The sequence below is a fragment of the Zychaea mexicana genome (assembly GCF_025766255.1).
Source record: "Zychaea mexicana strain RSA 1403 chromosome Unknown BDB00scaffold_85, whole genome shotgun sequence".
NCBI lineage: Eukaryota > Fungi > Mucoromycota > Mucoromycetes > Mucorales > Lichtheimiaceae > Zychaea > Zychaea mexicana.
The window spans coordinates 95,612-110,698 of record NW_026516748.1 but is presented as its reverse complement, the minus strand read 5'-3'; the positions used below and the strand labels follow the sequence as shown (position 1 = coordinate 110,698).

Sequence of the window (15,087 nt, the reverse complement as noted above, 5' to 3'; positions counted from 1 at the left end):
GTCACCCGCTTCAATCACAATTATTGTGCAGTTCATCGTTATCACTGTCAACCTAATGCTAACAAAATTAATTGGAAATACCATTCACTACGTTGTTACCTATCATCAACGCTGCCATATTCAACCATGCGATGAGATATGTATTTACGTCGGTATCAGTATAGATAAAGATCTATAGAAGCTTGTACATATCGTATTAGCTTTTACGTCTACAAAATTATATCAAGTCTTCCTTCCTCGAGCAACACTCAAAACAAGTGTCCTTAATCCATCTTCTACGACTGCAACTCCATGCATCAAATATGTGTGTAGATTGAACATTCTACAAGCGAAATAAGTCAAAACAGCGACATCCTAATAGACTCTTTGAAAAAAGGCACCATAACGAAATCGTAGCAGCATTATCTCCTCCTTCTCGTGCAGGTGCATCATCAAGCACTGGGATACTACTTTCAAGCAATCAGCATCAAAAACAAATAATTCAGCAGTACGTATTGTCTGCTTATATTGGCTGCATTTAAACACAACAGGTTCATGATAGACAGTATGTTACAGGCTTTCAAAGTGGACTATTTCCCGCTCAGAATGGTACCATAATAAACTGTCGTCAATGATGTTATTGATGTTATAGATTTATATATAAGAAACCTCGGGGCCAACCCATACTCATTTCGACAATATGATAACATCCAGTAACACAAAAGTCAGTCTTCCCTCCCACATTAACGACATTCGTACCAAATCTAGCTGAGAAAGGAAAAACGAGAAAATGACCAACATTCACTTGCCCTTGTCAAAATCACGGCCATCATTACTCTGTCTGTATTTACTACCATTAGTATGATACCCCATTAGCATACATTATCATATTGACCTTATAATACCATCACATCATTACTTCACTCATTATTGTCCCATGGGATTAGTGCATCCTATTTTCTACTCTCATCGCCTGCCACTTATTTTACTCATCTCTGCGGGGTGACCTGTAACTTGTTATAATCTTAAGCAGTGATGATACATTCCATATTCAATCTATCTATGAGTATTACTAGTATACGTGTATCAGTAGCAGTAATGTTGAGAGACAGTAGCATGAGAGATTGGTGGCAAGACCCAACAAGTTGGATTATGTAACTTCCCTAATGAGCTTATGTACTGGGCCTTTTATACTGCAAAGAAATCAAGGCAAACATCATTTAGTTTGGGTTGGCGATCTGGTTCGTGTATATGTGAATATGGGGATGGTCTGTTTGCTTTGCGATACGGTTTTTTATTTTGCCACCAGCAATTTGCAATCATTGTTGGTATAGTCGTGAAGGTAAACCAGCTGTATTGTTTTTGAGAGCACACATGCGAATGCACAGCCTACGGTTTTCTCGACGACTCAAGCACAAAAAGGCTCATTTGCAACTACATAACTGCTCCAGAGAAAGCACCAACAAGTACCAAGCGCAATGGCAGTAGGAAGATGTAAAAATAAAGATCGCGTTTATTACAATCGTCACTCTTACATTATTTAAGAAAGTACAATGAGAAACCAAGTTTATTTGATGTTGCCTGACAAGTCGACCGACTTTTATGAATCCTTCGTTCCTCAAGGGAGGTTGCCCTCCCTTGTTCCCCGCAAGCCTCAGTTCCCGGCAGAACCTACACCTCTCCCTTTCTTGTCCACAAGCCTCAGTTCCCGACAGAACCTACTCCTCCACAGTTCCTACAAATAAAAGAAATATGATAGCACAAAGGTCTGTCAGCGGCGAACATATACGTACCCACAAGGGAGGTTGCCCTCCCTTGTTTTCCGCAAGCCTCAGTTCCCGTCGGAACCTACACCTCTCCCTTTCTTGTCCACAAGCCTCAGTTCCCGACAGAACCTACTCCTCCACAGTTCCTACAAATAAAAGAAATATGATAGCACAAAGGTCTGTCAGCGGCGAACATATACGTACCCACAAGGGAGGTTGCCCTCCCTTGTTTTCCGCAAGCCTCAATTCCCGTCGGAACCTACACCTCTCCCTTTCTTGTCCACAAGCCTCAGTTCCCGACAGAACCTACTCCTCCACAGTTCCTACAAATAAAAGAAATATGATAGCACAAAGGTCTGTCAGCGGCGAACATATACGTACCCACAAGGGAGGTTGCCCTCCCTTGTTTTCCGCAAGCCTCAATTCCCGTCGGAACCTACACCTCTCCCTTTCTTGTCCACAAGCCTCAGTTCCCGACAGAACCTACTCCTCCACAGTTCCTACAAATAAAAGAAATATGATAGCACAAAGGTCTGTCAGCGGCGAACATATACGTACCTCTTTGCACACACTCTCGCTTTCAGTTTTTGAGGAAGATCAAAAACCAAGATGAAATAAAGAACTTTGCAAATGTACAAAAGATGAGCAAGAGCCAGTCGTGCACGACTAGCTCCCTTCAACTATGCACACCCACAGGGACACTCGAGCGGGATGAAAAAAAAGAAAGGTAAAAAGTGATAATGAAAGAAACACTGCAAATGTACAAAAGATGAGCAAGAGCCAGTCGTGCACGACTAGCTCCCTTCAACTATGCACACCCACAGGGACACTCGAGCGGGAGGAAAAAAAAAGAAAGGTAAAAAGTGATAATGAAAGAAACACTGCAAATGTACAAAAGATGAGCAAGAGCCAGCCGTGCACGACTAGCTCCCTTCAACTATGCACACCCACAGGGACACTCGAGCGGGATGAAAAAAAAGAAAGGTAAAAAGTGATAATGAAAGAAACACTGCTAATGTACAAAAGATGAGCAAGAGCCAGTCGTGCACGACTAGCTCCCTTCAACTATGCACACCCACAGGGACACTCGAGCGGGAGGAAAAAAAAAAGAAAGGTAAAAAGTGATAATGAAAGAAACACTGCAAATGTACAAAAGATGAGCAAGAGCCAGCCGTGCACGACTAGCTCCCTTCAACTATGCACACCCACAGGGACACTCGAGCGGGATGAAAAAAAAGAAAGGTAAAAAGTGATAATGAAAGAAACACTGCAAATGTACAAAGATGAATATGAAGACTAAAGAAAAGAATAAAGGGCAAAACGCGCAGTCGATTCTTTTTTTTTTATGAGCGCGATAAACAAAATGACGGAGCTTAGAAATTTTGTTGTCACTACTGCCCTAAGGAGCCAGTGAACTGCAGCAATGTGAAGAAGTGCCTTGATCATAATTATCGTTGTAGTCTGACGACTGTCATGCTAGTGTCTTTTTCTTATGGTGCGTATATGTTTGTTTCACTATGCGGCTCCGCTTGCCGTGCTCCGCTCTGATCCAACAATTGTCGGCGACGGGTCTGTGCGCTTTAATGGAACAAAGAACCGGCGATATAAAAAGAGTATGAAACCTGGGGATCATGATGATTTTTTATATGTGAAGCGTACCCAGCAATACTATTGATACTCGATATGACCTTCTTTTCTTAGCTGACGATCAAGAAACGGCCGCTGCCAATTTCATCAGCGCAATTTATAACGGTTTGACAATCTCTTTTATGAAACGTGGGGATCGTGATGATTTTTATAAGTGAAGCTTACCACCTATTCAAGAAGATGCTTGGACTTTGGAGGACCATGCTGCCATGTCCAGTGACGATAACCCTGTCGCCACTACTAAAGGAGAAAACAACAACAGCTATTATACCTCGCCAACAATGCAGCAACAGCATCATCCATAACGTGTCCATCGCAATAACACGAGCCAAATTTAATTTTATACGTAGACAAAGTTTTTCTATGCACTGGTCTTTTGATTATGTAGCAATATTTTTATCGTGTAGAAGCAGGCCCTTCTTTTTTATTATATTTTGGCATACGTCACCGGTTTACATGAATATACAGTTGTACCCCGGTTTTTGCAACCGAGGGTTTTCCGATTTTTTTTTGCAAAAAGTGAGGATTTGCAAGTAACGGGGTAAACAATTCTGCTTTAAGTATACACTGGATAAGTCATCCTATTAACACTAGCCCATTGTTTATCTGTCAGAGATGATACGTTCTTTGGGAATATTCATACAGCTCTAAATGTTACTACTTGCATATATAAGACCGTCCTTTCATTGAAGCTGTCTAGTGGTTTGATAATTATTAGCTCTTTTAAGCATGACAAAATCGTTCCGCAAGTTCACATCCAAGCAAGAGGATCGAACGTACGACGAGCACTTGAGCGGGCGGTGGACCAAAGCGCTGATTCGCCTATTCCAGGGCCAACGTCGAAGGAAAAACAGGTTGCAATTGCAGGAGTTTTGAGCTTTTTGGATAATATCGATAACTACGACTTAAAAAAGTCTTTGCGTAGGATTCCAGAGAGTCTCAGGCAGCAATCAATCTCCCGACAATCATCCCTTGATGACTTCTTCGATATGTAGTTAAAAGTTCCTTTGAGCAAACATTTTATTTCTATATCTATATGTAGTGTGTTCCCTTTTTCTTATATCTTCATCATTTCTTTAGTGGATTCAATCCAATCAGTGCTATATATGTGTCCCGATTCTACTGGCTCAACTACCAAATAATACTTTTTATGTATTTCGACAATAAATACATCTTCATATTTACATATTTATCTTGCAGTAACCGCATCATTTTATTCCTCATAATTCGCAACAGATGCTTCTTTCAGTTGATATTGCAAAAATTGAAGCTGTTTTTACCCCGATAACGTGCAAATCGTATAAACTCATTTGCAAGTTGCAAATTTGCGAAACTACTAAGTTTTTTTTGGATTTTTCAAAAAAAGTTGCAGATATACGAGGAATTGCAAAACCAGGGGTTGCAAAAACCGGGGTACAACTGTATATATATATATATACTCTTGTGATGCTTCTCGCCGATCAATGGAAATTGCAGTCATAAGTTTTGTATTGTAAAAAAGGTAGACACAATTTCGAACCTGAAATTAACGCAATATGTACAACAATATCAGGGATTGCATCTGTTAGAAGTCCCCTCTTCCATAGTTGCTGATGAGGACTTTGAACGCGCGTTTAATAAGTGGGATCTTGTAATACATAGCCTAGTGAGTCATAATATCGACGTTTTTTTTCAGAGCGTGATGCCCCTCCGTCTTTGCAGCTGCTTCGAGTGCCTGCACAAACTTGCGACCAAACGCCGTTGCACCGAGCTTGTGATAGACTTACTTGGTAATCGACTGAGTGTGTCCACACTGCTATCATCTTTGGATCAAACTACTGTTAACGTATATATCCGATCGGGTTTCCCTTATCATCATCCCCTACATTTGATACTTTCGCTAGTGTTGATATCAAAAGTAGCGTCAAGCAAATCAAAAATTTCAAAGTGGCTTCGTTAGATTGCATGAAGAATCTCAGTAGTATAGCTCCATGTAATGTATTTATGTACTCGAGGCTTGGACGCTCACAAAAAAATTATATGGACGTCAACACATTTCTGGATGTCTTTTAAAATACTGGCTTGCCGGATACGGATATTGGTGTAGTTTGATATAGTAGTACCGCCAGCGATCATTGAAAGACAAAAGAAGGGAAGGGGGTAAACTGAAATGGCTTTTACTTGAAATGTAATAGATAAAAGGTAAGCACAACATTATTATTTTGACTCATCAATAGCAGCACAAAACAATGCGCTTCTAGAAACTTGGCAAGTTTGGCGCCGTTGAAAGCTATTGTAGATAAGAAACATCAATAACTTGACGGGATACTGTATGCATACAAACCTTGAAATTTTTGATAGGACTCACAACGATAGCAGCAAGAGTAGTAGCCGATACTGATAAAAAAGGTTTTATCAAATACAATGACAGTAGTTGTGTCTAAATACTGTAAATATAGACATTATCGCTAGTGATCTAGATATTAATAGTGAGCGTCGTTCACATCATTGAAGGATAATCCCGATTCATCTTCCTCATTCAATACTCCACAAAGTGCGTATGCCCCGTTGCCTAATATAAATTTACAATGTTAATAACAGCTTTTTTATATCGAAGTACTACTTAACTAGCATATAACATACTGTTGCATGCTCTCGTGCATCTAGATTTCGATAGTGTTAGTGGATGATAGTACAAAGAAAAAGTCATATCTACTATGCAGGATGTTCTACCTTTTTCGCCAACAAGACCCTGCAGACACTGATTGCACTTCAACGTGAAATTAGCAACATCCGTAAATTTTCGTTTCTATAGGAGCAACGCAGACAGTGAGGAAACTTTCTTTCATTCTTTTTCCTAAGTAATTTTTACTGTACCTGACGTAAGATTCCGGCGAGTTTTTTGGCAGCTTCTAACAGCGAATTGTGATCATCATCGACAGGGAATCGTGTCTGATCAAAGTCAGCGGGTGCGTCTGCCATAGGTGCCAAGGCAAGTGCATCATAATCTTTACGGGTACAACAATCATATTATATAAATATAAACACGGATCCACATAATATGTTTGTGTCATCAGTGTATATATTGTACTTACGGATACCGCTATATATTATCAACACACGCTCCGAGTAAGACCCTTCACCTAAAAGATTGTGCAAAGTATGTACGTATATCAGTGACTTATTAGATTTAAGTTGGCAGTTGTACAGTGTATGAAGCTTACCGAATCGATCGATTCGACCAGTTTGAACATCAATGCTATCGATTTCTATAATTTTTCCATACATTGTTAATATAAAAAGGTACTGACTACGTTTATAGCCACGAGTGTTACCAATGTCGAAATGCTTTGAAAAGATCGAAATTTCTATATACACAAAAATGTTGTATATTTGATTAGTTAAGTGTTTTTAAACATAGTTCGTTCACGGCATCTTACCGATAGCACCACCCCAAGAAGAGTTTTTTCGGATCCAATCAATATATTGTTCTGGAATTATACAGAAGTGCGTCAACAATAAAGTCATGCTCCGCAATCTTTGGCACGTTTCTTTTTATGAGCACCATCTTACCACGACTTTGTCCCAATGTCGCGTCTGAATATACGACTGGATCTTCCTGTATAGTAGCAGCAATTACTATCAGAGAAGAACATTAGCATACTATTATCTCTTAACCATTTAAGAGATATGTAGAAAACCTACCACTTCTCAATTCCTGTGACATTGACGTATCGCGACTGAGTACGTAGCTAAATTGAAGGTATTAGCTTGTGGCGTCCCAAATTAAAAAGAACGAAAAGCGACAACGTACCCTATAATAGTCATTTTAGTATCACAGTTCTTTTTAAAATAATATTGCCATACGATATACCTAAAGCACGGAATAAACAAGAATTATCATCAGGGACAGTCTAGATGACAAATGTGTTTAACAAAAGCTAGACGCATACGTAACAACACGCTCCAGCAATTACTATACCCTCAATGCCAAATATCCACCAGACGTTTCTACAGCTTCTCCCACATCGGCAGATCCTAGCGATTCTGTAGGCTGCTGTAATGTCCTTTGTTGAGGTGGTTGCTGCTGCTGCTGCGATTGGTTTAGGGAAGTACTGGGTGCTGGTTGCGCAGGCGCGTCCGTTACTTTCACGTTAAGGGCATCGCCGTTGCGAATACCGGCGACCTTAAGCGTATCCGCATCATTTGTATATTTACGGGGCGGATAGCCACCAGCAACTATGAGATCCCGTACATTTACGTGTATACACACGATCAGATATTACAGCAGTTTGATGATCGAGCGACATCAATTGGGAACTTGATTTACCTTCAATCTGTTGCCATGGCACGCCGATCTCTGTTGCAATGATTTCTTTTAGGGTAGCAATTGTCTGCTCAGGTGTCACGGAGTCCAAAGTACTGGCACCGTTAGGATGACGAACGCGTAATCTCATATGATATAAGTGGAGTGTTAAGAAGATGCAAACAAACTCAGAAACATCGATGTTGTGCTTGAATTTGGTAGTGGTAGCACAGATCATGCGGGTCCCATCTCGAGACCGCCACACCAGCATTTGCCTCCACAGCAACGCAGAACATTACTTGGTTCGTTTTCACAAACATGCTTCAAAAAGTAAAAATTAGCTACAATGTAAAGCGTCCGTTAGAAAATCACGCAGTTTTTTCTTCCTTCTCAATTCCTTTATCATTTCTATACGTTCCCTCAATCTAATTGACGCAGCACGACCATTATATGTACCTACAACTTGAACGTTCTTTCGGAACTATGCCCAGCAGGTATGAGCTAAAGAATATCCCGGTTGCAAATAAGGTTCACGCAAAATGTATGTACGTATGGTATCAAGCAAGTATATTGACACTTGTATCTTTTTCTACGTAGCAAATTTATATATTCGTTGGTATCCTTGAGGGAAAATGGTGTCAAGCTAGTTTACCAAAGTGAAAGTGCTTACTTTGATTGTATTTTAACTTGGTATGGTGAGCAGACCTAAGAACATTGTCAGCTATATGATGTGTATATAATATATTGATGTTAATAGTTACTAGGCCAAATAGCGTTCTAATTTACTAGTTCTAGACTTCTTCGAAATTGAAAGTTATATTGTCTGTCTGTGCCATATATGCAGGGACTTATCTGCTGATAGACAAGTTTGTTCATTGATATAAGGGCTATATAGCGTTGATGAAGTAACACAATTCGTAGATAAATAAACGATGATAAACGATGTAGAAGAAAAACCAATGATGCGATATTTAATGTCGTGAATTTTTATACAAATATATGACCAGTAAAAAATAATGATAATAATGTACTATTTTCAGTGTCTGGATCCAGCAGCGCACATGCACATTATGAGTCGCCATAGCACGGCTATGCCGGCTAACGCAGTTACACCTATGCCTCCGTAGAAGAGTCCATCATGAACCACCTTTTCACAGACTGTGCCGCACGCCGATACCGTACTATCCAGCTGATCCGGAATGTTTCCACATTGGTTGTCACACTTGTCTTGAATCACCGACGCGGCGACGATCAGGGCGATCCCTGCAGCCAGAAACGCCAGGCTGAGAATCATACAATAGCAGCCACAGCAAGTACATTCAGGATTGTAGCAGCAGCAGTTACAGCCTCCACCGTCTTCATGTCGCTGGTATGTTTTTGGATGGTATGCATCTGCCTCATCGTCAGGAGCAAGTGTGGGTCCTGCCGGACGCGGTCTGCTGGTGTTCTGTTTACTATAATTTTGCTGCACCATGGGTATATCGCTCGGATCATCATGATATACACCATAGGCTCCGTGTTGTTGGTTGTGAGCTCCATATTGATTGTTATAATCATAGTCAGGATATCCTCCTCCTGCCCCTCCACCGTATCCAGCGTCTTGGTAGTAGTGATTATTGTTCTTGTACACTTGTTCTTCTCGTTCGGCCTGGGCATAATCCGACAGTGACACTGCTTGTGGATCACTATATCCATTGGGCTTGTTGTTTACGTGTTCGTACGGGTCGTGTGTACGGTTTTGTAAAGGAACAGGCTGATCCGCTAACATGGGCTGCTGATGCTGCATTGGGGTCTGGCTCGCAAAGTATGTCTGATCGTAAGCTTGCTGATGCTGCTGTGGGCCAAATGGCGATGGAGGATATTGAGGTTGGTGACCCGCTGCGGGAGCAGGGTATTGGTGCGCGTAAGGATCAGCCATACTGGAAATTCTTTTTTTTAACACACAAGAGCGATGCTCGTTCGTGATGAGGGAAGAGGGAGGGCGAGAGCGAGAGGAGAAACGCACAATGTAATAAGGGACACACTAAATGATATTGCAATTCTATAATTCGAAACATGAACCTTGCCTGATTTGGCATGAAAAGTTTATTTGAAGGTAATAGAAAGGAGTACGAGAGGCACATACAGCAGCCTACTGCCTCTTCTACGAGCTAACTATATTACACTAAACTAAGGCAAAAGACGGCTCCGGTTGTGGACGCGTCTCCATTTGCTTGGTATTACCTACTAGAAACAAACAAGCAGCATCGATAGGATGAGTATTCGTGTCAAAAAGTACAACCACCACTCGTTTGAATGCTTCCCCAATTCTTGCAGTACGTGTAGACTTCAGTGAGCAAATTCAGAATAAACATTCATCGAGAGAACGTCTTGTTCCCTCTCCGAGTCCTTAACCATCATCCTTTGTCTACCGTGCAAGAAATGCTATTTCCATAATCCCACCAAAGACTATACTTGAGCGACCACTCACCTTTTCTAAAACATAACAGAAGGACAGAGAGAAACGAAGAAAAAATTTTTTTATCCACCCGCACCTGTTTAAATATTGGTCCCAGGTACGGTTGGCAAACAAGCGCGTAGATGATTGGCCAAACCTGACGGAGCTTTTGCAGCAGATGCAGTCTAGCTACATATGGCCACACCGACAAAGAAACGAAGAACTGATAGAACTACTAACACAAGTTTATTTTATTATTATGAACACGTAACACTATGCCTTGGTTTGCTCTAAAGCGGCTTCAATGACCTTTTTTACATCGGCGTAAACTTTTTCAATATCTCGCTCCGCATTAACCTATGTATAAATGCAATAGAACAACTGGTCACTCTACACTGCTATTTTTTATCATCGTAATCTTTGCTTGACTGGAAACCCTTGTTTGTTACCTTGCGAACTTTGTCCTTTCCTTCATAGTATTCGATAACTGGAAAGCTAGTTTCTTTGAAAGTCTGGAAGCGTTTTTTGATGGACTCAATATTATCGTCGATACGTCCAGAGCTTTCACCTCGCTTCAACAGTCGCGTCACCAAAGTATCCTCGGAACATTCGAAATAAAGCGTGAACTGGGACTCCACCACCTTTCAAACACGATAACCTGTCAGTATGTATCTTGACTGACAACCCCACCCCCAACCTGGGTTTCCAGGGAAATTTACTTTACCACTTCTTCAAACTTGAGTGCCTGGTCCATTTTTCGAGGGAATCCGTCAATCAGGAACCGTTTCTTGCCTTCTTTGTCAATAGCCTCTTTCATTGCGTTTTCAAGCAAAGCAATCGTCACCTCCATGGGCACAATTTTGCCTTCACGAATGCAATCTTGAATTAGTTCCTTGTACTGGGAACCTTCGCGTTTCTGTTCTTCGCGAAGCAGGTCGCCAGCTTGTAACCAGCACGATATAATACGCGTGTGAGTGTCGAATTTAACATACACAGAGGAACACACGTTCCGCTACATTACCAGACAGATGAACAAAGCCGTAATCCTTAATAATATACTCGCTTTGCGTGCCCTTGCCAGATCCCGGACCACCTGGTTGGTTGGTTGGTTTTTTCGGTCAGTTGGTTAGTTTGCATGAAAACCATGGGAATGAAATGAATGAAGGAGCGTGGCGCTGCTCATTACTATCGCACAGACAACTCGGAAGGAAAAAGGGAAGGTGATGGGTACCTAGCACGAAGACTACGAAAACCTCCTGTGGGTCAAACATTTTCTGCACTGAATAGGTTGGAGAAAGCGAGGGGAAAGAGGCAAGCAAACAAGCGAGCCCTGGCCCTTTGAGCTTGCTTTACCCATCACATGGTGCAAGCTCTGCTTTCTTGTCACACACAAGAGATCCATAATAGGAGCGTTCGCAATTTCGAGATACCAAGTCCGTGAATGGCATGATGCAGGCAACGATGCGCCCATGTGAAACAGCTGTCCTTTGTAATGTCGTGTGATAGGTAAAAACAAATAGGATCATGACTTGGCTGATGTGTCCTGTCTGTCTGGCTACCATTTGACTTCTTCCTGGAAAACACAACACGAAAAAGTATTAATGTATTGTGGCATACCCTCGGAACCGATCACATTTCAGTGTCTGTGCGTGCACGCGTTGCGCGGGCAACACACCTTCTACTACCAGAGCTGAATACCTCGCTTACAAGCTAGTACTTGATTGTCCATCTACCATCCTGAAAGAATATTCAATTAGTTTTCTGCTATTGTTGGTTACTAAGCAAATATGAGCTTTGGTAACAGGGTGTAAAATTGCTTTTATAGTGCCCTCGAATGATTATATTATCGGTAATCGGCTTATTCAAATATACTATAATGGACTCATACTAAATCTTGAACCTTCGTCAGCAGCATTTAATTAATTCCTGGCAGCAAAACTGCTGTATAGATAGCTGCTGGTGCTCATATGTTATGCAGCTCTAAATATGATGCCAAAGAAGTGCTTACAAACACTTTTCTGTTTATAAATTGGTGCAATAAGTTGCAGTAACAATAACAAAACATGTTTGTCGAAAGCGATGTCAACTTTGTATGTGTTCGCGTCTTTCCTGGCAACAACGTTCTACAAGTCAATCTGTGTTACTGTCGGAGGTGCACAGAGAGCCCAGGACACATCATGGACGACCGAGCAGGTACGGTGGCCATGAAGGTATCGTGCTCCGCTGCCAAGTCTTTAAGTGTGTGGAAGTATGAACTTTGCAAATTACGTGGTTACATTACGTTGCTAGGCACCTTAGTCAGCTGCGATCTAACTAAATCTTGCAGTGCGAGACAACATGGAAGACAGTTGAGCGTCTAAATATCAAAATTGCATTTGTGCCTATCATAGAATTTCTTAGGATGAGGTACTTTGGTACTCAGCGAATTCAGTATCGGTTCCAATATCGCCTAATCCTGCATTTTCTAAACGTACAGTGAACGGAAAACTATGGCGGGGTAGGTCCTGATGTTGAGATACCTAGTATTAAGGAGAAGCTTAATGCGCTTATGGAGAAGAGAAGTTTCCATTCTTCATAATCACTCATTCCATTATCGTTACTTCGATTAGTTGCTTATTCAGACTGTTTATGTCTACTTGGTACAAATATAGGGAGCATGATTGTTATCATTAGAGTAGGGGCTAGTAGAATTAAAGCTACCTCAAACAACTTGCACTCACAATTACCATTTAATTTCGCATTTGAAAATGCAGTAAGCGATAGTATGACACTACGCCGAAGAAGCCTAAAAACCACCTGTTACAAAACTGTATATTCGAACGGCAAGAATACAAAATTGGACAAGATGACACTCTAGGTCAAAGGTAAATTTATCTTTAGAGATTTTTTCAAGAATGTCTATCAGCTCATAGCAATGACTAGTAGTGCATAAACTGTTAATAACTTCAATCATACAGCATCCTTGCGGCTTTAGTATATTGCAAATCTCAATGAACAGAACGGGCGCTGATGTATCCACTAAGGTTCTAGCTGGCAGCAGCTGCCGCAGCTATGTACTCAGTCATTTTAAGCAGTGGTGCGTCTATTTTTTTGGCTGGGAGAAACAGCACCTGTTTCTTTACTACTGTATCATAGCAAATACAATAACAATGTGTTATGTTGAACAAGTATATCTTTTGGTCTATGATTGTTTGGCTGCAGAATATGTAAAAGCACAGCTTGGTCGTGAGCAATTACAGCAACATATATATGATAATAGCACTCAATGATGCTCTGAGGTGGAATGTATCATTTCATTATCAGGTGTGATAACATTATTCCGAACTTCTGTGAATTATGTTATTAGTACTGCCTTCATAATTCCATTTTCTAATTAGCATGTTTCTTCTAGCTGCAAATGACTGAGCTAGCATACCATTGACTTATGGGTGTGGGTATTCAGTATGGTGGTATTACACTTTAATGATCGAAAATGATGTGGATGCGTGTAACAGATTGGTTGTCGGGTTATTTTTTCCGCTGCTGTCCGAACATGCGTTGTTGTTGTTCTTTAGAAAAGTGAGGGGATGACCAAGCTAAGCGCTCCAATGATATTAAGCATACTGTGAATTGAATTACGAACGCATTTAGCGTATGACAGATACTCGGACAATGCAAAGTAAATGGTTACTGCTGTCTTTTCCTCGCGGACTTAATCTTCAAAAAAAAAGAAGGATCATCCTTTCTTGAAACAACAATGATGCTCTTTTGTTGGCAGCAGTAGCAGGGCGACCATAATAATGTCACGGTTACCCGAGTAAACGAGCGAGAGGAAATCAAACACAATTCCACCAAATTTAGATCGGATACTGCCAAACTAATAAAGAATGAGCATGTGATGACGCCAATAGTTCGCTCACAACGGGAATGGTATGATAGGGAGGGAGGGAGTCTGCGTGCGCTTTTTTGACCCCGATCCACTGTTTGTGTCATCAGACTATTGTAACTGTTCCCCGCTCATGCACGTTGACAGCCCAATACAATTGACAAGTAAGCATCTGAATAGAGCACAAACAAACCATATCCGAAGGTTGTACATCGATATGAAATATAGAAAGTCTCCATGGTATGCTTTTTCTGGACCGGTTCCCTTCCCGTCACTTCAGCCAGCTTTGTGTTTGCGAACAAATACTGGTAGCAGAAAACAACTACAGTACACCTTCTGACTATCTACACCAATAAGATAGAGAGGGTACAGAGAATTGAATAAATGAGGTCCAAAAACGTTATATGTGCTACTATGGTTACCATCATCGCCCTTTGACATTCTCGTGGTAACAGCTGCTGCTGTTGAACGTACTCAAGACAGCGGAGGATTGTCAATCCATTCATTTGCACACATAACACATTGACTTTATAGCGATGATGACAAAATGTAATCTGGTAAATTTAACGTATTATATAGTTTCATTGATTATTTAGGATAAAGAGAGATGAAAATCAGTATCTCGCAAATAAAGAGAAACAATATGCAGGTATAATAAGGAGTAGATAGTTGGGATACAACAATGAAAATACTAGTTACATGTGAAAAGAGAAAAGAATGTGCGTAATATCTACTACAACATGAAAAGGTATGATAAAAGATGCCAAGTATAATAAAATAAAAAGGGTGGTCAATGGTCATGATCCTTCTTTAGGGACTTGTGGTTGTAAATCATATGTGGGGAACAATGGCAGATGTCGCTGAGCCCGCTATGTGTACTCTTCTTATCGAAAGCCGTAGTACAATGGCTGACCATGGCTATTGTTGTAATAGCTACACAAGTGGAAGAAAAAAGTTAACTTATGTCTATTCCACACATCTCAAATGAGCACGCAGAGGGAGAGGCTTAGTTATAGCTCGTGCTTCGCAGCAATACGTACCTAGTGGACGGATAACTATTGTACATGTACTGGCCTCGCATAGAAGCATATGGTGAATGGGTCATTCC

The 15,087-nt window shown here is 41.0% G+C and overlaps 4 protein-coding genes across 4 annotated transcripts; 1 reads left to right on the top strand and 3 right to left on the bottom strand.

Annotated features, from left to right (window-relative positions):
• The first annotated feature begins 1,843 nt into the window (after positions 1 to 1,843).
• BDB00DRAFT_609473 (uncharacterized protein) lies at positions 1,844 to 2,707 on the top strand. The gene is made up of 2 exons (XM_053118015.1): positions 1,844 to 2,472; positions 2,602 to 2,707. Exon 1 carries the CDS (start codon positions 1,909 to 1,911, stop codon positions 2,356 to 2,358), a length of 450 nt encoding a protein of 149 aa, XP_052975841.1. The 5' UTR covers positions 1,844 to 1,908; the 3' UTR covers positions 2,359 to 2,472; positions 2,602 to 2,707.
• Positions 2,708 to 5,597: 2,890 nt separating this feature from the next.
• Positions 5,598 to 7,850, bottom strand: BDB00DRAFT_842563 (uncharacterized protein). The gene is made up of 14 exons (XM_053124899.1): positions 7,702 to 7,850; positions 7,354 to 7,610; positions 7,246 to 7,285; positions 7,077 to 7,124; positions 6,945 to 7,010; positions 6,812 to 6,862; positions 6,707 to 6,739; positions 6,596 to 6,640; positions 6,467 to 6,514; positions 6,249 to 6,379; positions 6,105 to 6,180; positions 6,015 to 6,034; positions 5,740 to 5,943; positions 5,598 to 5,661 (listed from the first exon to the last, which is right to left on the bottom strand). Exons 1-13 carry the CDS (start codon positions 7,826 to 7,828, stop codon positions 5,911 to 5,913), a joined length of 975 nt encoding a protein of 324 aa, XP_052975840.1. The 5' UTR covers positions 7,829 to 7,850; the 3' UTR covers positions 5,598 to 5,661; positions 5,740 to 5,910.
• Positions 7,851 to 8,655: 805 nt separating this feature from the next.
• BDB00DRAFT_842559 (uncharacterized protein) lies at positions 8,656 to 9,706 on the bottom strand. The gene has a single exon (XM_053124898.1). It carries the CDS (start codon positions 9,593 to 9,595, stop codon positions 8,714 to 8,716), a length of 882 nt encoding a protein of 293 aa, XP_052975839.1. The 5' UTR covers positions 9,596 to 9,706; the 3' UTR covers positions 8,656 to 8,713.
• A 681-nt stretch (positions 9,707 to 10,387) lies between these two features.
• Positions 10,388 to 11,385, bottom strand: BDB00DRAFT_770356 (adenylate kinase-domain-containing protein; the record flags this gene model as incomplete). Its single annotated transcript, XM_053119875.1, has 5 exons — positions 10,388 to 10,471; positions 10,564 to 10,755; positions 10,839 to 11,056; positions 11,136 to 11,207; positions 11,346 to 11,385. The coding sequence occupies 5 exons, from the start codon at positions 11,383 to 11,385 to the stop codon at positions 10,388 to 10,390; spliced, it is 606 nt and encodes a 201-aa protein (XP_052975838.1).
• Positions 11,386 to 15,087: the final 3,702 nt, after the last annotated feature.